Source organism: Misgurnus anguillicaudatus, chromosome 25 (genome assembly GCF_027580225.2).
Source record: "Misgurnus anguillicaudatus chromosome 25, ASM2758022v2, whole genome shotgun sequence".
Taxonomy (NCBI): Eukaryota; Metazoa; Chordata; class Actinopteri; order Cypriniformes; family Cobitidae; genus Misgurnus; species Misgurnus anguillicaudatus.
The window spans coordinates 8,830,548-8,855,980 of record NC_073361.2 but is presented as its reverse complement, the minus strand read 5'-3'; the positions used below and the strand labels follow the sequence as shown (position 1 = coordinate 8,855,980).

The 25,433-nt window shown below is 37.5% G+C and overlaps 2 protein-coding genes across 6 annotated transcripts in view; both read left to right on the top strand.

The window, feature by feature from the left end:
* The first annotated feature begins 732 nt into the window (after positions 1 to 732).
* On the top strand, positions 733 to 2,275 carry ifnu (class II cytokine, IFN-u). The gene is made up of 6 exons (XM_073864073.1): positions 733 to 877; positions 1,034 to 1,151; positions 1,238 to 1,315; positions 1,405 to 1,530; positions 1,618 to 1,695; positions 1,779 to 2,275. Exons 2-6 carry the CDS (start codon positions 1,038 to 1,040, stop codon positions 1,872 to 1,874), a joined length of 492 nt encoding a protein of 163 aa, XP_073720174.1. The 5' UTR covers positions 733 to 877; positions 1,034 to 1,037; the 3' UTR covers positions 1,875 to 2,275.
* A 940-nt stretch (positions 2,276 to 3,215) lies between these two features.
* Positions 3,216 to 25,433, top strand: part of pfkpa (phosphofructokinase, platelet a) — a 37,850-nt gene continuing 15,632 nt past the window's right edge. For 3 of the 5 annotated variants that reach the window (XM_073864068.1, XM_073864070.1, XM_073864071.1), the window contains exons 1-13: positions 3,216 to 3,463; positions 6,302 to 6,375; positions 7,093 to 7,170; positions 7,727 to 7,916; positions 8,677 to 8,842; positions 10,808 to 10,852; positions 10,953 to 11,061; positions 12,540 to 12,635; positions 14,793 to 14,885; positions 16,312 to 16,437; positions 19,043 to 19,107; positions 19,368 to 19,437; positions 23,966 to 24,117. In XM_073864068.1, coding sequence (XP_073720169.1) covers positions 3,379 to 3,463; positions 6,302 to 6,375; positions 7,093 to 7,170; positions 7,727 to 7,916; positions 8,677 to 8,842; positions 10,808 to 10,852; positions 10,953 to 11,061; positions 12,540 to 12,635; positions 14,793 to 14,885; positions 16,312 to 16,437; positions 19,043 to 19,107; positions 19,368 to 19,437; positions 23,966 to 24,117 — 1,349 coding nt within the window. In that variant the 5' untranslated portion in view covers positions 3,216 to 3,378. Of the gene's footprint in view, positions 3,464 to 6,301; positions 6,376 to 7,092; positions 7,171 to 7,726; positions 7,917 to 8,676; positions 8,843 to 10,807; positions 10,853 to 10,952; positions 11,062 to 12,164; positions 12,261 to 12,539; positions 12,636 to 14,792; positions 14,886 to 16,311; positions 16,438 to 19,042; positions 19,108 to 19,367; positions 19,438 to 23,965; positions 24,118 to 25,433 lie in introns of all 5 variants that reach the window. The other 2 variants (XM_073864069.1, XM_073864072.1) reach the window with 2 other exon arrangements.

The window sequence follows — 25,433 nt, the reverse complement described above, 5'->3', positions numbered from 1 at the left end:
GTGCATATTTCACAATGGTGCATTTTAGAGGCCACCAAACCAGGTGGCTTCAAATGGAAAATGTGTTGCATCAACCGCTGTTTAGCCCCACTGACGTAAATTTCTCATGTCAGCATAAGAAGTGAAACAATTTTACTTTCATTTCTAGATCAGAAACTTCCATAACACCACGTCACAGGGTTCACTTAACATGTGCCCAAGGGAACTCCAGTTACGTAATCCACAACAGAAAACTACACATCCTCTGACAAAACAATATGGTTTAGCTTTACTGTCACCGTTGATTGACGGTTCTTGTAATCGCTCTGTGGTCACGTACTGTATTTTTCAAATATTTTACGTAGATATTGATCATACTATTTATTGAATTAATTGAATTTGCAGTTTTAGCAATGCACCAATATTTGATAATCAATTTTTTTAATTTGCTAACATAAAATACAGATCTTTATACTAAACGTATAAACAATTTTTTCATCTTCACTCATTATTTATACATTTTACACACAATGTGGGATAATTTGTGCTTTATTTAAAAAAAATATTGCCTAATAAGCTTAAAAAACTTTCTAGCAGATTTAAGCAATGGAAATAGCAGTTACAATAACAGTTCAGTATCAGAAACACCCCCACACTTTTCATTGTTAGGGACTTCCTCGAGGACTAAAAGAATGTGGGCATCCCAAGACAGATGTTTCACTTTTAGCCTACCTGACAGGTGTGGTCAGTCCTTATGGCCAGTTTCATTTTGAACCACCACGGCAGGTGTGGTATGCCAGGCATACATTTTCAAAGTATAAAAGACTTCATGCAATGTCACATCAGCATCCCACAGCATCTTATCTGCTCCGAGTAGAAAACAGTGCAACAAGAAAAGGTGAGAGCAACATTACATATTTAATTTTTATATTAAATATTATTTCACTTCAATGTTAAATATATATAAAAAATGTGACATAAATGTCTAATGATGGTTATTTTGTGTCATGTTAATTAAATACAGTGGGAATAAAAATGTATTTTACATTTTCAGAAATATGATCTGGATCAGAATCACCGTCATCTGTACTTTAGTGTGTCTGCTGCATGCTCACAAGGAGTGCATGGGACATGTGAAATGGGAACTTTTCACTTTGTCCTTGAATTCAATGGTAAACAATCTTAACAGTGTCATTGCATGCAATGAATCTAACATAGATGTAATGTAATGAAACATGTGTGCTTTGTGTGTTCAAAGGGCTCTGCGATATCTCTTGATTGTGCATATGATTATGATGACGACAGTCTGTGTAATCCACGTCATCTGGTCAATATGGTGTGTACATCTGCACTCTTTGCATTATGTTCTACGTTTGCTGTTTAAATATCTAGGTCAAATTAAACAAAAACTTTTTATATCCTCAGGTGAACCATAATGCAGTTCTTCTGGTCGATGTTATCAACAGAGCAGAAACGTTGTACAGAGAGAATCCAAACCCAAAGATGTTTATTGAGGCCCTGCAACACACTCGCTATACCATCCGCCCTTGTGTAAGAACCACAAAAGTGCTTCTTTTTGGAATAATACATCACTAATATCATCATCATCATCATCATGTTGCCTTATTTTTGTTTTAGATTCATCACTCTCATGAAGTGGCAAAGGAGCCCGTGACCACATGCTTTAACAAACTAGAAAGTTTTCTTAAGAAAAAGGTAAGATTTGTTTCAATTTACCTATCTGTCTGTCTGAATATCTTCAAATCTTATAATCTTTATTTATTTTCTTTTCTTTTCAGTCCCACTCGCAGTGTGGATGGGAAATCGTAAACTCTAAAGTGAAGGAGATTTTTCAGAGGCTGGAGAAACGTTCAGTCGTCGCTAGGAGACGCTAGAAACACTTTTATGTATTTTACTGTAATTGTCTAAATGGGAAACTTGAATACTTAATGTATTTAATGGAAATGATATAACAAAGTCACTACTATTTTTTTTTAACTTAAGATGTATGCTATATTTTTATATTTTTTTATGATGTGTGACACTTTGAAAAGTTTCATGGGACAAGAAGATATTATTGTACTGTATGAGATTGTGTGTATTTATCCATATGTAGTTATGATCAGTAATGTGTTTTTATGTTAATTTAACTTAAACGATTTCAACTTTTTTTAAACACATCACTATTTAAAAACCTAATATAAGTTGAATTGACTTTCATTACATATTTAATCAAAAGTTTTTGCAACGCTGCAGCTTTCTTTTACCCTGTAGCTGGAATTATTTCCTTAATTTTGTATTTCTCAAATTTAACTTGCTTTTGCTCTTGAACAAACAGAGAAATGTAAAAAAAAAAAACTTTCATGTCATGTTTGCTGTATGAATAAATAAAATATATTATGTTTATATTCTGTTTGTAAAGTTGTTATTTTATTGCACAAAGATGACTCACAGTTTCTGTGAATAGTTATAACAAAACAAATAAAGAGTTTCGTTGGAAAACGAGATAACTCCGTTTTTAACATTTTGTCAAAACATGTTTATATTATGTTATCGTGTTATTATTTTGTTTTATGGTGCTACTTAGCTGTATTTTTTAAGTTATGAAGGTTTAAATCAAAACAAACCAATTGCAGTTGAATTGATGAATGCACAACCAAAAAACGAGATTTCTGAACCATTAAAAAAATGGAGTTATCTCGTTTTGCAACGAAACTCTTCAAATGTAAACACATCCTCAGCTTACCTATTTAAACTGTACGTTGGTATTTGTACTCAATACGACACATGTGCCAGCATCCTTCAAGTGTAAAATCTTTCATTCTTTTATAAGCAAAAATATTGCATGAAAATGACAGTATACGGGAAATGAAGGATGCTCCTCCAGTCAATTTCCCTGAAGTCCCTAAACAAACCAACAGGGGGCGGCATGCTCTCCAGGTCCAGGTGTTAAAATGCGATATCCAAACACTTCAAAAACAACTACCGGGGTAAATAAGTAAAATACAAACCTGTAAACATAATGATACATGCTTATGTCTGCCTGTGTAAACGACGGTTTTGTGCTGTGTTGGTTGCATCTTAAAGTTGCCGGACACAGACGGACCATATTTGACAGATGCAAAGTTGTTGTCCCGCCTACACGGAAACTCTGCCGCCAATGTTCCTATTGGTCACAATTCTGACGAGAATGCGCCATCTCATCGCTTATTGGCTGAGGAAACAGTCAGTCATAGTATCGTTAAAGCGAGCTCAGGAGGGGAAATAGAGGACGTGCGGGAGGAGAGAGCGCAGGAGAGAAGAGGATAGGGACTGATAGCGTCCCCCAACCGGCACAATTTTATATAGTATTTAATTTATAAATTATTATATTGTAAGATTTTTATCAAGGAGGTAAAGATGCCAGACAATAAGAAATTCTTCGAGAGCCTCTCAGGCGCTGGGAAAGCCATAGCAGTGCTCACGAGCGGAGGAGATGCGCAAGGTACACGACCAGCAGTCTCTAATAATGTATCTGTGATCATGTATACGGTTATATTGTATAATTGACATCTTATTATAATACAGCTACAACGTATTATTGTAACGTAGTCAGTGTTGAAATGTGATCATCGGTTATGATCTGTCAGTCGCATCAGTATGACTGTCAGTGTTAACTATGTGAATGGTACAGTACGTTGTATCACTGTTATTAAAGTTTACAATGTATGTGGAAACATATGTATAAAGGTATTAGCAGATGAGACCATCTCTACATCTCGCTGGGTTAGATAATCCGCCGGGGACGGAAATGTACCATCATGCCATCAGACTGACAAGGTCACAGCTTGAAGATCGATAACTTAGACAAGTAATGTTAAGGATTGATCCACAACCGCAGGTTATTAGCTAGATAATATCAGAAGAAATGTAGGTTAACATCATGGTGAAGATTATGATGCTTATTCACAGAAGAGCTCATCCAGAGATCAGTACCACGACAGATCACTAGAGAGAGCTATTCGTTTCGATTTTTAGCCATCGTAATGCTTTCAGATGTCCAAAAGATTGGTACTGTACTCTGTTATGTAATAAGACGCAGATCTGTTATGAACGCACGACTTAAAAGTGTTTTACATCACGAGTTCATGTCACTGCATTGCGGAATTCATCCTCACTCACGTGACCTTTACGAAACCGCACGTATAGCATTTCATCACTATATATGTACCTTCATCCACCTTGAAAGCGTATGGTATAATATGGCCTAATGTAGATATTTTCCTATGTATAAATATATGTATGTACGTAATTATTCGGCGTTCAATTTTTGATATGACGATTTGCGTCTCCTTCAACCAGGAAGTCTCCCTGTTTCTCCGTTACTTTCGTTTACTTTGTAGTTGTTCTTAAGGCAGTTGCCTAAAGAGATTTGTTATGTTTGTTCATTCATTACAATGTGTTTTTTAAGGAAAAACGTGTTGTAGGTGAAGTTATGGGTTTATACCGGCTGGGATGCGTACGTGAGCCGGTGCGCATTTGCTGCGTAACGTCACAGGAAACTGAGTCACCCAGCACGCGCAAGACTAAACTGACTTTTATGTCACGTTTGTCTTTATATAAAAAATGTAGTTCAATTCATGTGAATTGGGTTACTTTACAGTCGAGATGACTGTCAAAACTTTCCCAAACAACCTGAATTCATCCCATTCTTTTTCTGTTAGTCATTCTTTCCATTTTTTGCATCAAATTGCACCAACTTTGTTAAGATCTCTTGATTTTTTTTTTTTATTTTTTGAGACCTTCTGTATGCTGTGGCATTTTTTAAACAGTTGCAATATATTAGGAGATATACATTACTTTTATCATGTTATATTATTATTATTATTTATTATTATTCCTTTATTTAATTAACCAGGTAAAAACTTTCTGAGATTAAAAATCTATTTTACAGAAGTGACCTGGCCAAGATGAGCAGCACAGTATTAAAGTAAAAAATAAAAGTATAAAATACTTAGTTAGTCTCCTCTGCATACCACAAATGCTGTCAGTTTGCATTCACAGGTGTACCAAAATCCATACATCCCGGCCTCACCAATTTCCTTTTTAAATGGAAATAATATGGGAAATATCACGAACATAAACAAAGACAGTTATATGCATGTCACACAATTTTACAAGAATTGATCTTTCATCTCCACTTGTTTTTCATATTTGGTCAAGTTATTCAGCACTGTATCTTCCAGATAATTGATCCGCTGTTCTCACTCCTGCTGCTAGTTACCGCATCACATCAATACTCACCGGCCTTAAAATTTGTTAAGTAACTGGATGCCCCTTTATTCACCTCTGTGACTACCTGCACCTGTCTCATTCATTCAGTTTCCATATGTTACAGTACATGAAAATACCATTTTGAAACTTTAAAGCAGCTGTAGGACCAATATAGCAGACGGGAATACTTCGTTTGTTTACGTTGACCTGTAGAAGGCTTTGTGATTTATTGGGTTATTGATTTCTAATGCTCCCACAAGGACACAGCTCTAAAATGACTTTTATCCGACTCTTTGCGTGCCTTTCTATGCAATCATGATTTAGTGAATGAAAAATAATGCAAATATATATGGACCTGTGACATAGGCATATCTATGGGCCAGAATACTATAGATTCGAGAAGGATTCCCATGACCTGGACCAATATGTCACCAACTGGTCAAGCATTCAGAACCCCATAGCAGCTGCATATCAATGCTTTTGACGCCACCCACAACAGCTATACAGTAAGATCACGGTGGCATGTTTTGCACAAGCAAGCATATTCTGCACAATGTGGTTTTTGGTTGCTATCATGTGCCTGGAAATGTTTTGAAAAACATCTTTCGCAAGCTGGCAATCACATAGATTAATTGAATATCCTGAAACTACTGTTTAAACAAATTGAAAACGTGTCTTGCTCTTTTCTTCTTTTTCGGTCTATGTAATGTGTTGCTTATTAACAGTAGCTGAGCGGTTGCCAATTTAAGGGCTAATTTTTTGATGCCTTCTTAGGACAACACTCCAGGGTATAGTGAGATTAAACTGAACATAAGAGCAAGTATTTATCTTAATCTAGCCATCCATTTCTATTTGTAACCAAATCTATTCCTCCTTCCGAAAGGAATATGCCTGGCAGCATTTAATCAGGCATGGCAGAATTTGTTTCTGTTCAAAGCATTCAAATATCTCATAAGTAATATGTCAACCAAAACATACAAAACAACCTAGCACTTTCTAAACCTGTTTATCTACTCGTAATAAATCCCATACTAGTATGACGTAATTGTTTTTTCTCCTGTGTAACCAGGTATGAATGCTGCTGTTCGGGCTGTTGTCCGTATGGGAATTTATGTTGGAGCCAAAGTCTATTTTATTCATGAGGTTGGTATTTATAGTAAATCTGAAGTTTATTTTGGTTGAAAATATGAAATATACCCTATTTCGGGTTCAGAAACAGCCACGAAACCTATACCTACAACATTCCTTTGCTAACAAATGGGCCTAATGGCTGTCTATGTTTGCAGTCATCCTTTCCAAATAGTCACTAAGTTATTTTCAATGTAAAATTTGTTTAACTGTTCGAGAACTAATGGAAATATTGGTATATTTTTAGTCTTCTTGGCATGGCTGGTCTATTTCTATGTGGTACAGTGCCTTGTAATTATTAGCATCCACATTTTATTGTGACACAGTGCAGACATATTAGATGTGTTGTGAAAGGCCAGCAGTCTTTATCTACCGTTATGTTATTGCATCGGTACAGAAGAAACCCCACACAACCATTTTCTACCTCCCTACCTCTCTTCTTAAAGTATAAGAGCGTGTATTTCGACTATCTATATGTTAATATGTGAAAATATACTTTAGTTATTTGTTTTTGGTGCTACTGGAGGCTCCGATAATAGGCATTGTGATATCTAATCACAATGGCATTATTAAATATTTAAGCACATACCATTCCTTTGGCAAGCCAGAACACTGCCAATTTCAATAAGCGGATTCATGTGACCTTCTGGAGAATTTAATTCATTTCTGGTAACCAGGAGGTCGCTTAAGGACACCAGAAGAGATTTTAATTGCGTGTTTGTTGACCCGCAGGGATATCAGGGTATGGTGGATGGGGGCGACAACATCAAGGAGGCAAATTGGGAGAGTGTGTCCAGCATGCTGCAAGTGGTGAGTATTACGAAATGCAGATGGCCCCCAAGGACTCTTTAAAGCCCTTATGCATACCACTACTGCTCATCTGAGCGCAACTGCTACAAGGTTGCCAGTTCCTATGGTGACGAAGCATTATTACATAAGGAGCTCGGGTTAAATTCTAGGAGTCACCCTGACCTTTAATGACCTTCGAGGTCAGCATGTCAATATTCAGGAGAGTGTAAACTACAGGAATTAGGAATTTTCCAGGAATGTTCCCGTAGCTGACTTGATATAGCATTGTGTCGAGTTCACTGATGAAAGTGCATAGCATGAATGCACACAAAGTCACTTTGGATATATATCTGCCAAATGCATGATTGCACAATTGTCTAATTCATGTAAATACATGTTTATCAAATATGGGAGCATTAAAGTTTGATTTTGACTCATTGACATGTAGTCAATATTAAATATAATATACAGAATGGTCTATGATGATTTTCTGTATAAAAAAATGACTTAAGCTGGGTTTCACAAGCAGGGTCACACATTAAAACGATGGTAAACATGTTCTATGATTTCATCCTAGGGCGGTACGGTTATTGGCAGCGCACGGTGCAAAGATTTTCGTACACACGAGGGCCGTCTGAAGGCAGCTCATAACCTGGTGCAGAAGGGCATCACTAACCTGTGTGTGATTGGTGGAGATGGTAGCTTAACCGGGGCCAATCTTTTCAGAGAGGAGTGGAGCGGCCTGCTGGCAGAGCTGCTTCAACAGGGTCTGTGCTTTAAATAATACTGGAATGAAGAATGGTGCAATGTTTTGTGTATGTGTGTTTAGGTTGTAGGATTTAGTGATTTTTATCAATTTATCAATAACATACTCGTCTAAAATATTCATGATATTATTATATATGTACACGTGACAGCTATTTATTAAAGGAAAACACCAGCATTTTTTCAATATTTTACTATGTTCTTGCCTCAACTTAGATTGATTAATACATACCTATCTTTTTCAATGCGTACACTTAATGTTTGTACAGCACATCATGAATGTGTTAGCATTTAGCATAGCCCCATTCATTCCTTAGGATCCAAACAGGGATGAATTTAGAAGCCACCAAACACTTCCATGTTTTTCCTATTTAAAGACTAAGAGCACTTAGTTTGCAGCACTTCGACCACTCCTCACTATTCCCCCTCTTGCGCAAACTTTCGTCAATATTACTGCGCCCAAGGTTAAGTGCTGCAAACTAAGTGCTCTTGCGCTATACAATATAGTTCTCATTTTTATCCGCTTAAAAAATCGCCACTTTTTGTTTTGTGCCACTTATTTATATTTATTTATTGTGCCAATATAATTTTTGTAGTTTTTTGTTTTGTGCTCGGGTAACTACCCGAAACCCCAAGTTTAAAAGTACGAGTTAAAGCAATACAGACCCCGTCAGGCTATGGTGGACATGTCATTCAACCTATTTTAAGTCGATGTACGATCACAATACACAATATTGTTTAAATGTTCTTGTTGTATTTTAGGTCTGATTGATGAAGAGGCAACTCAGAAATACTCCGCCCTTCACATTGTTGGGATGGTGGGCTCCATCGATAATGATTTCTGTGGCACAGACATGACCATAGGAACAGACTCAGCCCTGCACAGAATCATTGAAGTGGTGGATGCCATCATGACCACAGCTCAGAGGTACTTCAAAACACAGCTGCGATGAAAGAAAGTTGTTCCATAAATCTACAAGTTACATAAACTAACAAGTTTTCAGTAAAGGCACATTAGAACTAATCCAAATGTGAAACATTTAAAGCTGCAATCAGTCATTTTTGTCTCTCTATTGCTATTTCTGTTTGGAAGATAAACTTGCAACTTACCTAAATAGTTATTTTGTTGGAAAATCATAGCTGACAGCTCAAATTATAAATCATTATTATAAGCTTACATTTGCAATTAGATTTTCTGACTCTGATCATGGCTTTACACACAATGTATATCAGACCCGAGACCCGAAGTAATTGAACTGCGACTGCCAATTTAAAATATAGACCTGGAATTGCACGGGTCCCGAGTCCTTCGTGAAGACCTCTAATCATGCATACAACTCGTCTAAGTTAAGATACATGGAAGCATACAATGTGACACGTTTCACGTCACACCCATAGACTGTAAAAAATTTGGACCTAGTGTCTGTTTCGTCACCCATAGGTTTGTGAAGAGCTTTTTTGAAGCCAATAGTTGGCAGAGCCTGTGTTGCCATCTTCGCAGTGCGTCACCGCGCATCACTTGCAGATGGGTAAAGAGGCGGGACGTGGGTGAAGCTGAGGTGGATGGTTGCTGAAACCACACCCGCCTAGCTTGACAGTAGTGACAGCACTGGCAGTTCACTTCTCACTCAAGTGGCCACGCCCTTAATTATGCAGAACTTTAAGGCTTAAAGGGACACTCCACTATTTTTGAAAATAGGCTTATTTTCCAGCTCCCCTAGAGGTAAATAATTCAGTTTTACCGTTTTGGAATCCATTCAGACGATCGCCGGGTCTGGCGGTACCACTTTTAGCATAGCTTAGCATAATTCATTGAATCCGATTAGACCATTAGCATCGCGCAAAAAATAACCAAAGAGTTTCGATATTTTTCCTATTTAAAACTTGACTTTTCTATAGTTACATCGTGTACTAAGACCGACAGAATATTAAAAGTTGTGATTATCTAGGTCGATATGGCTAGGAACTATACTGGCGTAATAATCAAGGACTTTGCTGCTGTAACATGGCTGCAGCAGGCGTAGTGATATTATGCTCTGCCCGAAAATAGTCACCTTGGTTACTTTCAATAGCAGTGGACTATTTCCAGGCATTGCGTAATATCATTGCGCCAGCTGCACTCATGGTACGGCAGCAAAGTCCTTGATTTTTACGCCGAAATGAAGCCGTAAAGTTACTAGCCATATCGGCCTAGAAAATCCCAACTTTTAATTTTCCGTCGTTCTTAGTACACGATGTAACTACGATGTACTTTTTGTACCAGGCTGTAAACATATTATTTTCTGCTATAAATTTTAAAATGGGGGTCTATGGGGATTGACTCCCTTTTGGAGCCAGCCTCTAGCGGCCCATCGATGATTTGCAGTTTAAGTCACTTCCGTTTTGGCTTCATCGGAAGGTTGCCCCTCGGTCACAACCAATTCATCAAGAAACAAAGCATGCGAACGCACACCGAACTCACGATGTGCTCGGACGCAAAATGTCATCAAAGAGTCTCATTATCACAGAAGTACAAATAAAAAGACAACATTTGATTCATGATATACTTGGGAGTTAACTCTTTCCCCACCAGCATTTTTTTATGATTTTCACAAAAGTTAGTGTTTATAAGTTGGGTAAGAGCAACACCTAGTGGATAATAGGGTAATATGAATTGCCATAAAAACTCGTCATTGGCAGAAAAGTGTTTTCTCTTAATTGACCAGATAACTCGTCAATGGCGGGGAAAGAGATAATATACCTGTGCGGCTCGAGCAAGTAAAGTCACTGTGTGGGAAACACTGTAAAAGCTATTTTTGTTCATTTTTAGCAAAAAAAAGTACTTATTGCAGCTTTAACATTTATTGGCTAACTATAAACTACTTTTTGCTAACAATTCAATTGTCCATTACAGTCACCAGAGGACATTTGTTCTTGAAGTGATGGGCAGACATTGCGGGTAAGTTTCAAATCCTTTCAAACCAATGGCACGATTATTACACATAATAGTTATTGTTTACTGTCAAATCAGACACTGTATTCTGTATATCCGTGTGAAGCTATCTGGCTTTAGTGAGTGCGCTGGCATGCGGAGCTGACTGGGTGTTGATTCCTGAAATGCCCCCTGAGGACGGATGGGAAGAGAAAATGTGTCAGAAACTCTCGGCGGTAAAAGAAAAACAGCCTCGGCACAAAACACGCAACATGTTTTATATACTTTTAAAGTCCTCATAGTTACTTATTTGTTCATGATTTATGTCTTTGAACAAAGTTTTAAGCTAAAGTATCTGCTACTTACAGAAAGTAGATCACCACAGTAAAGCTATGTGAAGGGCAAAGTCTTCTAGACAGAGAATTATAAGATTATATCATCCCAAAAGAGCCAAGTTTGACATACCGATTTATTCAATTGATTTTGACATTGTGGAACAAGATAATTTTAAAGGAATAGTCTACTCATTTTCAATATTAAAATATGTTATTACCTTAACTAAGAATTGTTGATACATCCCTCTGTCATCTGTGTGCGTGCGCGTGGGCGCTGGAGCGCGCTGCGACGCTTCGGTGGCGTTTGGCTTGGCCCCATTCGTTCAGTGGTACCATTTGGAGGTGGAGTTGGAGGTGACCGGGCACATCAACGTTTTTCCTATTTGGGACGAGTAGTTATACGAGCAAGTTTGGTGGTACACAATAAAACGTAGCGCTATTCTAAGCGGATTTAAAAGAGGAGCTACATTTTATGGCGTAATAGCACTTTTAGTAGTACTTCGACTCTGCGCAGTAACACCCTCCTTCTCCCATTATGAGAGTGAGAAGGGGAGCGGACTTTTCAGGCGAGTCGAAGTACTCCCAAAAGTGCTATTACGCCATTAAATATAGTTCCTCTTTTAAATCCGCTTAGAAAAGCGCTACGTTTTATTTTGTACCACCAAACTTGCTCGTATAACTACTCGTCTTAAATAGGAAAAACGTTGATGTGTTTGGTCACTTCTAACTTTATCTCTAAATGGTACCATTGAATGAATGGGGCTAAGCTAAATGCTATCGAAGCATCGCAGCGCGCTCCAGCGCTTACGTGCACGCACACAGATGATAGAGGGATGTATCAACAATTCTTAGTTAAGGTAATAACATATTTTAATATTGAAAATGAGTAGACTATTCCTTTAAGACAATCGATTGTCCACTTGCCCTAAAATTCACTGTTTATACATATTTTGTTTGTAACACACTTATGTTTGTCTGTGAAACAAATGTGTTCACCGCCCCAGACTCGATCCAGAGGTTCAAGGTTGAACATAATCATAGTTGCTGAAGGAGCCATTGACAGACATGGAAAAGCTATTACCTCTAGTATTGTCAAGGATGTGAGTACTGAATGCCTCCGAAGGAAGAGAGCAAAAATCTGGAAAACTGCAGAACGGAAAATGTGAAATACAAAATTGCTTGCAATTTTTAAAGATGTGGCTGGTTAACCAACAGGGTGCAGGTTTCCACCATGCAGTCCTGGAAGTTGCTGTGGGATGAATGTCCCTGGAAAAAACAACAACTTTTTCTTGAACCACATCTGCAGTTCGTACTCCAGCTTTTTGAATCTCTTCCGACATTTTAGATCATCCGTTTGACTTGTCTCTTACCCCTCGTAGAAACGGGCAGGGATGAAAAGGCTGAATATCATAATAGTAGCTGAAGGTGCGATTGATCGTAAGAACCAGCCCATTACCTCTGAACATGTAAAGGATGTAAGTACATCAGGCCCATTAGGTCCAGCTCCTGCATTGACCTCTCTGACCCTACTCCCATTCTGGCTTTGTCTTGTGTGGTTTGCTTAAAAATGCACACATATTTTCTGGTAAGGCATCCTTTAAACGTCTAAACGCTTTGTAATCTGCTTTGACTATTATCTTGACTATCTTAACTATCACACTGTGTCAGTGCATGCAGTAAATGTTTTGTACACCATCTAAAGCAGGGGCATGAATGTTTTATGTCGGTGTTATTTCGGGATACGGTGCGTTTTAAAGCAGTCATCGCTATTGCTATTATTTATTCATAATATAAGAGCCTTCTAACATATGGCTTGATAAGAAAAAGCCTCCTTTTGTTTTATTTTAAGTAATTGAACTAAGAATTTTCATAAAGTATGTTAGATGATCAAATATGTTGCCGTAAAAGAGGGAGTAAAATAAGGACAATAAAGTCCAAATATAAGAAAATGTTTAAGCTAACTATGCCCAGGCATGCAAAATAAAACATTTTCAGGAGTGAAATGCTTGATTTAGACATGTTGCCTTGTTATGAGTGAACAGAAGTAGATGCCATCTAACAGGTCCTGCAGGAGTTGAACTTAACATTGACTCACTTCTGAAAACGGGCTCCAAGTTACTGACTAGCATGGAGCGCTGTTATGGTTTCACCAACTTTTCTCTGCATGTGCAATACAGCTTTCTTAAATTTTTTCTGCTAAATGCATGCAATTTTATGGGAAATTTCCACCCCCCTGCCTTTCTTGCTTATGCTGGTTGATCATTAAATATTGTGCACTGTGAAATTTACATTTAAGCTAACTTAATGATTTCAATTCTGTTTAGTGTGTAATAAATACAAATGATTGTTATGGTGATATTTGTAATTAACATAAATAATAATGAATCAAAAATGAATTGACTTAATTAAATAATCATTACTATTTACTCAAATGAATAAGCTTCCGGCTTACTAGGTATTAAATGTTATTTTGGATGAAAAGGTTTACAAATTGTGACTTTCCACTTTTTTTGTGACGCTCCACTTTTTTGAAAAATATGCTCATTTTGCAGCTCCCCTAGAGTTGAACATTTGATTTTTGCAGTTTTGGAGTCCTTTCGGCCGGTCTCCGGATCTGGCGGTATCACTTTTGGCGTGGCTTGGCACGGTCGATTGAGTCGGATTGGACCATTGGCATCGCGCAAAGAAGATTGGCCAGGGAGTTTCGATATTTTTTCAATTGGAGGCTTGGCTCTTTTGTGGTTGCATCGTGTACTAAGACCGCCGGGGAATTGGGGGTTGTGGTTTTCTGGGCTGATGTGGCTGGGAGCTGTGCTCTCATTCTGGTGTAATAATCAAGGACTATGCATGGACAAAAATAGTCCCCTTGGTTTCTTTCAATAGACAGTTTCAGCAGTAACAACATAAACAAGCGGCTGTCGTGGTCTGCACGTAACTTCCGGTAAACTCCGCTATGAATAATAACAACAAAGTTCTTTAAACATAGTTTTTTTATATAACAAGCAAAAAAACAACACATAGATTACCTAGGAAACCAAAACATTTGTTATTTTCGATGAGGCATTTGTTCAAGAGATCAGTTTAGCAACTAATCAGACCATTAAAAAAACGAAACCGGAAGTAAAGTTCGGATCCAGACGTGTATCGCGTCAGCGCACGTGCGTCCGATGAAACCGTCTATAGCAGGGGACTATTTTCGGGCAGTTCATAATATCATTTCGCCTCCTGCAGCCATGTTACAGCAGCAAGGTCCTTGATTATTGCGGCAGAGTGAGAGTGTGGTTCCTGGCCGTGTCTGCCTGGAAAATCGCAACTTTTCGTTTTCCGTCGGTCTTAGTACACGATGTAACTACAGAAGAGTCAAGTTTTAAATTGGAAAAATATCAAAACTCTTTGGTTATATTTTGGCGCGATGCTAATGGTCTAGTCAGATTCAATGGATTGTGCTGAGCTGTGCTGGAAGTGGTGCTGCCGGACCCGGAGATCGGCTGGGTGGATTCCAGGGCGGTGGAAGTCATGTTTGGCTCTGGGAGAGTTGGAAAATGAGCATATTTTCGGAATAAGTGGAGTGTCCCTTTAAAAACCTTTCATTCCCACAAGTCAAGGATAAATCTTCTTTTTTATCCTTCCAGCTCGTGGTTCGCTGCCTGGGCTTTGATACACGCGTGACCATCTTGGGCCACGTCCAGAGAGGCGGGACACCTTCAGCATTTGACAGGATTTTGGTAAGACACAGAAGGGTGGGGAGTGAGCAAACCATAAGTACATAAATAGATTTGATGCCATGATGTTCCTTTCAAAGAGGATAATGGATTCATATGCTGTATATCGTCGCTGCCCGATGAAACTCACGTATGTCCAAAACAGTTACTTTTCAGGAAGTGAAAAAAAACACTGTATATAAAAAGCAGTTAAATGTAGCGTTGTCATACTTGGTACGGCATCTTTACATGTAACCATATTCTTGCCAGTGTAATGATATAATCCACATTTGACCAAAATTGAGTTTAAACGGACATACGTGCATATTTTACAGTAACTTTGATCGATACGCGTTCTTCCGATCATTAATTAGAATGCCCAAGTCGCCTTTCGTATTGACAGATGAATACGCTCAGTTTATTAAATAGCCTACGTCTTAGTTAAATACGCGTACTTTATTTAATATTAATTATAAGTGTATTAAATGTCTCTTGCAAGTTATGAAGGGACAATGAATCAATACACTGACATGGTAATGCTACACAACAGGGGCGTCAGTTTGTGTTGAAAAGTGGTGGGGACAAAAGATCAGATAATAAACATTATTGTAGGATGGGAAAAATATTGAATAACGGCGCATCAAAAATGGGCATAGCGTAGGCTAGTCAACAACAAGAAAATACTCAGCATAAAACCCTCAACAATGTCGACTGCACACATGTAACAGTCCCTCACCAACAATGCAAAAGCACCATACCGTAGAAAACAGCAGCGCGTTTAATAAATGATTACAATGAATTTCATTACATATGTACAAGAAAACACACCATAAGCATACAACGCAACATATGTGACCCTGGACCACAAAACCAGTCTTAAGCATCGCTTGATTTTTCAGAACATTTTAACCAAACGCCTTCAAAAAGCGGTGGGATGTCCCCAGTGTAAATAACACTATGCTAGACAGATACTTTGTTTGCACAGTCCTACCGTAATTTAGTCACTCCTAGACGTACGTCTGGCATCAGGGGGACCATTTACCTCGATGAAGGAAAGTTATTGTCTCACCAGGCTATGTTTATTCGGCTATATACAGTGCTGCGCTTCAATGAAACTTTACGAGACCGGCGAGACGCTTCACAGGCGGGAGATACGCGGCGTGATTGACAGCTTTGACACCAAATGGATATACGTGAAAATCAGATGACATGATTTCACAACTTTTCATTGACCATTTAGGTATGTGACGCATACTGTAATCGGAAATGAACCTGGACATTCAATCCGTCGAAAAATCTCAAAATCGGCAAAATGGACATGCGTGGTTTTCATCGGACAGCGACGATATTCTACATTGAAATAATAAAGAAAAATGTACTGTATGTGTTTGCATGTAAACATCTATAAACAGAAAATGCTTATAGAACAGAATTCTGTGTTTGTTCTCAGGCCAGTCGTATGGGTGTAGAGGCTGTTCTGGCGCTGCTCGAGACCAACGCGAACACACCGGCTTGTGTAGTGTCTCTGTGTGGAAACCAGTCTGTGCGGCTGCCTCTCATGGAGTGTGTGCAGATGGTAAGAGCTGGACAGATGCCAGTACAAACACACAAGCCTGAGTTTACTGTCACAGTGAGAAGATTCACAGTCATTCATTCCAGCAGAGGAATGACAACATTAGCATCACCGCTTCACTGATAAAACGTTTCTTAATTCTAATTATTTTGTAATGATGATTTTTATTGATGATTTATTAACTTTATTAACTCTTTTCCCGCCAGCGTTTTAAAAAAAAGTTGCCAGTCAGCGCCAGCATTTTTAAGATTTTCACAAAAGTTTAATGCCTTCCAGAAAATGTTCTTCTTTGAATATATAAACATACAATATATCAAATGAAAGAACAGACCCTCTGCTTTCAAACAAAAAAAACTTTCATCCTACCTTTATTTGTTCTCTTTTATCACCTCTCAAATATGGGTAGGTTTCTTCAAAAGTAGCATATTTTGAACCAAAAGCTGAAATAAATGAATTTTTTTGAGGGATTTTCGATAGAGACCGGATTCAGAGCGATGATCCAAACATACACAGAGTTTTTACTGTTTGCCCTAAGGATTTGCATCCGGGTTTTATAAGTTGGGTATGAGCACCACCTGGTGGATAATAGCGGAAATACGGATTGCCGGAAAAACTTGTAATTGGCAAGGAAGCATTTTCCATATTGTTTTCAACCAGTCCATGAATGTCCTGCAAAAAAACAGTCAAGTAATCTACCCCAGCTGTCACTGGTTCTGTGTCCTTTTAAAGCAGGTAAATAGTTCATATAAATACATCAAATATACATGTTGGGATCTCAAAGGTACAAGTTATTGGTACTTAATGTATACATACATATTCAACCGGACCACGTGACGTCCGGTCACAGCTGCGCGCCCTGCTTTATTCTATGGTCATAGCAGCCACAACTACCAGATAAAGAGCAATAAAACACTGCCAGGAGGTTCACAACAAGATTACAATTTCCTCGGGATATATTGCGATGTTGGCTGTAACAACAGTCGTCCAAGGAACCCCGAACTACAATTTATTCTATTCCAAATGAGTTTAATCGGCAGAGTGCCTTCCATCAGAAGTGATCAAGGATAACTTAAATGCTTGCCTAATATTAAATTAATAGTAAAAAGTTCTCAAGTCATTAAATAATCAAGTAAACAGTAAGTGATAATAATATAAGAACAGAGAAACAAATTTAATTTATTAAATAAATAAATATAACATTCAGTTGCAGATTGTCTTTTGAGTAATACATACAGCTGTCACTTTAAAAGCTTACAGTAATGGATTCATACGTCCTAAACCAATTTTCCCCTAAACTTTACACATAAACTTTTTATACACATGTATATACGCCAATGGACATTTGGACTTAATTATGAGCGTACTGTATGTAAGGTCGCCTGAAAGATCGCAGTTCTGCATGTGCACGTTTGTTCCCGCTGAGATGTTATGGACAGCAGACTTTCTGTTGTGTCCCGGCAACTTATTTTAAGGACTACAAAACAATAAATTGTCATACATTATGATATTGCTTTACCAAATCCTTGCATATGAGACAGCAGGTACGCCAAGCAGGTTTCACAAGGACTTTTCACGTGTGTACCGTCATGTAAATAATGCATTATAACTTACCATTAAACTTAGAAATATAGTAGAGATAATGGTTTTATGTGTACTCAGAAGATGTGATTCACTGTTAACTGTGGGGTGCAGGACTGTTATGATAACGGGATACAGCGTGCTATGAGAGGGATTGTTCATTTACGTTAGTAAATTTAAAGCCAAAAATATTCACCAAGTTGTCTACTTTATTTATAATGACAGAGATATTACATTTAATGTATTTTTATGAGACATTTTTAATTTCTGGAAATATTTAATACAGAATATGACAAATAATGCAGGATACCAAAAATTCAACATTTTGTTGATTTTGCACTCTTCCACGATCACAAACAACTAGAGGGACTGACTGGCAGTTGACATCTAACTACAGATTGTAAAATCAGTATTTTATCTCTGGGTAGCCCTCAATTTAACTAATAAATGTGACCATTTAGTGCATTAGATATGCTGTGTTCACTGCCAAGACGGACACAAATATGGCGGCGGGCATGGTGGAATTGACATCTTTGGTACCCATGAATAAGAACCTTTTTAAAGGGTACTACCCATGTGACAGCTGGGGTACATATTTTGACCTTTTTTATTTTTTAAATGTGTTAGGTATGCATGAAGGGCCCCTGGGTTGGAGAATCTGTGCTACTACAATATAGAAAAAAATATTTTATAATGTGAAAATTTTTTATATATATAGAATTCAAAACCAATACTTTTTAGAAATTAAAACAATTTTAACAAAAGAAAGTAAAAACAATAATTTTAAAATTGGTTTAAAATGGTTTTATTGAATTCATGTGCTGATTTAAATTTAAAAAACTTTTTTTAGTACTGATTCTTATGCAATTCATCCAACATAGTGTCACAATGCAAAATTCATATTGGTCTTTAAAACAGACTTTTGGTTTTAGGGTGAAATTTAAGCAGAACATACTGTATGTTTGTAAGAACCAAATCACAGTGTAACTAAAGTACAATAATCATTGCTTGTCTTGGGTTTGTCTCATAGACTCAGGAGGTGCAGAAGGCTATGGATGAGAAGAGATTTGAGGATGCTGTGCAGCTGCGTGGCAGGTGTGTTTGTTTATTTAATAAGTGTGTTTTTAAAGTACACTAATAAATAATAAATCACACAGTTAAAAATAAAACTGTTGGAACAGTTCAAAGTGTTTAAAACCTAAAGTCCAGCTTAAGCTTTTAAAGTACCGTTTGTAAATATTTATCTATATAAAATGTAGCGGTTTATCACATAATGTATAAATACTGCTTATATTTTTAGATTATATATACTAATACATAATTAAGAAGATACATCTTTCTTATACATCTTATAGGAGTTTTCAAAACAACTTGAGGACTTATAAACTTCTGGCTCACCGCAAACCAGCGTCCGACCTTCCAGTGGTGAGTTTCATATTGTGTTTGTTTTGCTCTGGTAATCTAAACCACACACAACACCTCTGTTGACTGACACCTGTGCGTTGTTTGACCATACATAGCAATTTACAACCACTTAACACTTATAAGTCAGTAAGATTTAACACTACACTCCAGCTCAAAGAAAATGGGTAATATTTTTTTCCATTACGCCATTTCTTTTTATTTATTCTTTCTTCCAACAAACACCACACAACAGTTTTACATAATCACAATATGTTTCTCATGGATAAAATCAAGTCCCTACATTTCTTTAAATACTGTATTTCACTTAAAACATGATATTACAAAGGTAAGATGTTAACATGTTAAATTTCCTTTACAGTATATCCAAACAAGCTCTGCTATATATTGGCTAAACTCTATAGGCTCTAGTCTGTTTTTTACGTCTATGCGAAAGTAGGGCTGCTCGATTATGAGAAAAATCATAATCCCGATTGTTTTGATAAAAATCTTAATCTCGATTATTTAACACGATTACTTAAATGACTGTAAAAACATGCATTTATACATGGGCTTGACATTAACTTTTTTGCTCACCAGCCAAAATGGCTAGTTGTTTTCCAAAGTTACTAGCCACTCAGCATTTTCACAGGCCACAATTTTGTTGCTGGTAAAATACATTTTATATGATTAAACTTGACTTTGGCATCCTAAAATGACTTTAATTTGAGCAAATTTACTTGGTTTAGCTAAATTAGATGCAGAATGAATTTCAAATGCAGTCTGACTACCCAAATTAGGACAACATTTATTAGCTGGTATATACCAGGTACAGTATATCAGTATAGATCATATCATATATTTAGGTGCATAAAAACAGTCCAGTAAGGCATTCATAGATTTACATAGAATGAATATATTAAAAGTGGAGCAGGGGTGTAGAAGATTAACTGAAAAGATAAACACAAAACCCCTCGACAACCACTTTAAATATTTATTAACAACAGCAGTCAAGAAATGTACATGAATTTTACTTTCAACTTGTTTATGCAGATTGTATTTTATATGCTTGATCATGTTTTCTGTTAAAAGTGATTTAAGACTTTTAATGACTTACTGTCGAGAGGGCATTATTGTTGCCCAAAGTAGCCTACATTAAAATCATGCGCGAAGTTCGAACCTCTCAGCTGGCGGGTTTCCTTTGATTTCGTGTGCATTCAGGTATGCGCTGAATTTCTCTCCGCTCTTGCCCTGAGAATGTGCACGCAATATATATCTCTCTAATCACTTCCATGCAATTGTTTTGTCTTTCCTGAAGTGTGTATGCGCTCAGACTGCGTCCTCTTGTGCATTCGCTAATCCATCACCTCTGGCGCGCTCTCTGGGAGGTGGCGCTTTGGTCCGCAACGCTCCGCTGTCTTTGTGTGTTGCGCTCGGTGCAGGGAGTGATCATGGGAGTTGTAGTTTTCCAGTGTCGAATTGCGCATTGGTTATCATTTTGCATAACTTTTAAGAAAACTACAAAAATGTATATTCAACCAGCCAAAGTGGCTAGTGAGATTGTCTTACCCGCCGCAGCCGAAATCTACTCGCATTTGGCAGGTGTTAATGTCAAGCCCTGCATACATTCAATGCATTGTTTAGTTATGCTGCAGAAGGCTACACGTGTCAAAGCAGTAGTGTTTAAGTGCCATCAGAACGCGATTCACGTTTTAAACACGATCGCTTGAAATGCATATAACTTTACAAAAATAAACAGGATTATTACCTAGTGGTCTGACTTTAAACAGATGCCTGAGCACGCAGCTCTCTGCACGTGTGTGAGAGAGAGAGACAGAGATCGGCGCCACGATCCAGCTGATAATATTTTAAACGTGAGTGATAGTTTGCCTCCGCTCGCTTGAAAAGCATAAAACTGAACAAATACATGAGGATTTCTACTTTGTGTGCGAGGCGCAGCTGCTTATGACGCGCTGGATTAATGACTCAACACGAAATAACAGAAATGCGCCACACTAATCGATCTCCCTCGATTATCTTGTTTTTGCAATCGAAATGTGCAAAAATCGAAATTGAAATCGAAAAACGATTAATTGCACAGCCCTATGCGAAAGTATATAATAGTTTTAACGCATATGCGAGGGTCCACGTACAGTGCGCGTGATGCAAATTTTGTCATCAGAATAGTTGTGCATGCGCGCACAGCAGAATGTAGTATGTAGCTCAGGAGATGCATTGCATTGTGTTGCAATGCGCATGCATCAAATGTCTGTGTATACGAGTCAAATAAACTATATATTGCAAAGCAGTGTGCTCGACCGTGCGTGTACTGAACATTAGGGATGCACGATCTTGATTTTTCATGGCCGGTTTTTATACCGATTTTCTTAACAAGCAAATTGGCCGATTCCGATCCGATTTCCGATTTTTTTTTCTTATCAAGCAACAAACAAGAAAGAATGAAAGTATACATAAACAATATGTTTATTTGGTATTTAACAGGCTAAACTTGGTTTGGCTATGGAAAACAATAACTGTAACCATCTAAAATTAACAGCAGTAACTATGCAGTAGTCTACGTTCAATACAAACATAAGTGGTTAAATGAGACCATGACATGGATGGTTGAGTGAGGGGTTGATGGTCTTGCCTGTTTTGCATTATCAACAGACTTTTGATACTTATTGTGTTCTATCAGGTGATGAACTTAAATGTCTGACCAAGTTTGTTGTGGTGAATGCAAACAAATTTTTCCAAATTAAATAAATTGCTCTACATATTAAAAAATACAAATGTATCAAAATTAAAATGAAATCTGTATTATATACAGTAGGATTGCAGCACTTGCCATCAGCGTGTATTTTAAGCTGTGTTTAAGAGAGAGATAAGGTTACATGTTCAGTACTACATGGCAATAATAATGAAATACATCTCCAGTCCTTTCATTAATTTCAGTTTCAGGTAAGCTAAAGCTTCTGATTGCAAAGCAGGTGGAGAGTTTTTTAATAAATCAAGCATAGTTTAACACGTATTTGGCTATATTCAAGAAACCTGCGTTATTTACAGCATTTATCGGATCTTGCTCTTCTAAGGGCCAATTCACACCGGCTGCGTGGCGTATCTGTTGCGTGTCAGTTGCGTGGCAGCTGCGTTGCGTTTTTTGTGTCTGTACATACCAGAAGCGTGCCTGACGCGGCGCTGACGCGCTGCTGCTTCTATAGGTGACATATATTTTGCCTTGAAACGCTTCCAAGACGCTTGCGTGCGGTGTGAAAAATAGGCGTCGGTCCTATTCCTAGCATGCACGCGTTTTCGGCGCGGCTCGAGCTGCGCCTGAGACGTGCGTGTCATGCAGGCGGTGTGAACTGTCAAACCTGCTAACATGGGAGCATAAATAAAAATGTACACGCCACGCAGCTGAGGCGCACACGCCACGCAGCCGCTGTGAATCGGCCCTAACTTTCACTCTGTGCATGCACACGCCGCGCATCCACGTGATTGACATCAGAGGAGCGCGAGAAAAAACTCGAGACAGCAAAACTCGACAGATAACTTCCCTGCGCTTCGTCCGTTAATTGTATATAGCAGGAAAAGTTATCAGTCTCTTAGAAATACAAGGTGTGAGTGTGTAAACTGACTGAAATGCGTGTATCTAACAGTGAATGCGTGATACTTGAGAGCCCTGCGAATGTACTGTTGTTTCTCTGCGATTAACTTGTCCTTTACAGACATTGCAGCTTGCAATCTTAATGTCCTGCGCACAGATTTCGAAATGCTTTTACACAAAACACATGTTTGCGAATGATAAAAATCTAGTCTTTGCACGGGGGTGCACTTCCGGAAAAATCGGCCGAAAAAAATACAAAAAAAAAACGGTTTGCCGATCGCGCAAAAACCGGCCGGTTCCGATCACTGGCCGGTCAACCAGTGCATCCCTACTGAACGTGGTTCCACGCGTAAAAACTGAACTATACTTATAGATTAATTACACTGCTGAATGTGTTTAATGTGTAAATATGTACAGTCTCTCTCTCTCTCTCTCTCTCTCTCTCTCTCTCTCTCTCTCTCTCTCTGTATATAGACAGATTTGTTTGATCTGAATGTTCTAGTTGCTTCATCAGTTTGAAAGTCAAAGGGCAACATGTCCAGAAGTGTTTAGTCAATAATCCATCTCTGTTTAATGTTGCTCTAAGCTGTTGAGTAAACTGAAGGCCTACAGTATTAACCTGTGCAAAATGAAATGGAAAACATTGATAAATACTGGCAACAGGCTGGAAACATTGTTAAATCTTAATAGACATGCGTGCTGAACAACACAGCAAATGACCTAGAAAGAACAGGACTCATATGTCTATATGTCCCTACTGTACATACATAGCCTTAACCACATTTCCAGTTGACTTTATAGTCCATGCGAACGGTCTGTGTATTCATTACAGACAAGCAAACCAATAAAGTCAGCAATATAAATGAAGCCTTAAAAAATATTTATAAACGTAACTGACCTATTTTGACCTAAATGTGATGTGTTATGCTTTAATTTCTCTCTCAGAGCAATTTTAATGTGGCTGTGTTGAACGTTGGAGCTCCCGCTGCTGGCATGAACGCCGCAGTACGATCTGCTGTCAGGGTGGGCATCTCTGAAGGACACAAAATGTTCGCCGTCAACGATGGCTTTGAAGGATTCTGTAAGGGACAGATAAATATATGTCTTTACATTCCCATCTTAAGAAAACAACCAAAGGTTTTTTGCTTCAGATATGTCATATGCAAACTCGATTAAATTCAGATGTGAGTCGAGTCTTCTGTGCGCTTTATGTGAATATTATTAATGTGATGCTCAGACCTTTGTAGTGCTTTCGAAACCGGTTACTTATGATATTGCATTTTAGATTACAGACTACACACTGAAAAATATGATTCATTGCATTTAATCAATTTTTTTAAGGTAAGTGGTTGCAATCAATTTATTTAAGCTACATTTAAACAAAAAAGATTAGTAACGTAAAGTAAAATATAAAACTTTTGTTTAAATGTAGCTTAAATAAATTGATTGCAACCACTTACCTTAAAAAAATTGATTAAATTCAATGAATCATTTTTTTCAGTGCATGGGTGATTCTCACGAAAACTTGGTTTTAAAAATGTCAAGCATGAAAATGTAAAAATTGCTTAAATTTACTTTTTTTCCCACCAGACATTGAAAAACAAAGTCTGGAGTAAATGTGAACATTAATTTAAAAACTTTTACTTATCATTTAACACTTTTTGTAACATAATTTAAAAAATTAGTCCTAAAAAATCTCATTACCGCAACAGTCAGAAAACATCAACACTGACATATTTTTAAAATGACATGACAAACCTGAAAGAACATAATTTGGAGATTCTGCACATGCATTTAAAATCAAAGTATTATGCTTCTATTAATTAAATTAACATTTAATAAGCACCTGTTGCGGTAATGATAATCAAAATGCCGTGTAAGCATTCTGACAAGACAATATTTCAAATTAACTGTAAAAAAAATGATCTTACCTGGTAGCCATCTTGAAGTAACTGGTCCATGTGCTTGGTCACTCAAAATCAAACTTTATTAAAATTCTGTATGTGTGCTTAAACTGTTCTCAAAAAGTGTTGCGGAGGATGAGAACATCAGGCATGGACACATCATTTTCCTCATTTTTCTTCATTATTATTATACATGAATATTCAGTAAATATTTTTTCTGTCATCTAAAGTAGTCTAGCAAAACATCCATTTATTTAATATTTTTGTGTTAATTTGATTAAAGTACAACATAACGCATGTTCAAACACAGCCGGACACATTGCGGTAATGAGAATTTCAGCAGAAAATGAGATCAAATTTCCAATTATAAATTCTTATGTTGAAATCACACATTGTGCAAGGTAGAACACAGTATTGTGTTAATTCTGATGCTTTTTAATGTTACTATATTACACATTTTAAAGCTAAAATCATTAGTGCCTTGGTGTTTCAATAGTTTCGTGAGAATC

Coding starts and splice junctions, on each gene's coding strand:
- ifnu (XM_073864073.1), top strand. CDS start 1,038: ATGATCTGGATCAGAATCACCGTCATCTGTACTTTAGTGTGTCTGCTG. Junction 1,152..1,237: donor CTTTGTCCTTGAATTCAATG/GTAAACAATCTT, acceptor GTGTGTTCAAAG/GGCTCTGCGATATCTCTTGA. Junction 1,696..1,778: donor AAAGTTTTCTTAAGAAAAAG/GTAAGATTTGTT, acceptor TTTTCTTTTCAG/TCCCACTCGCAGTGTGGATG.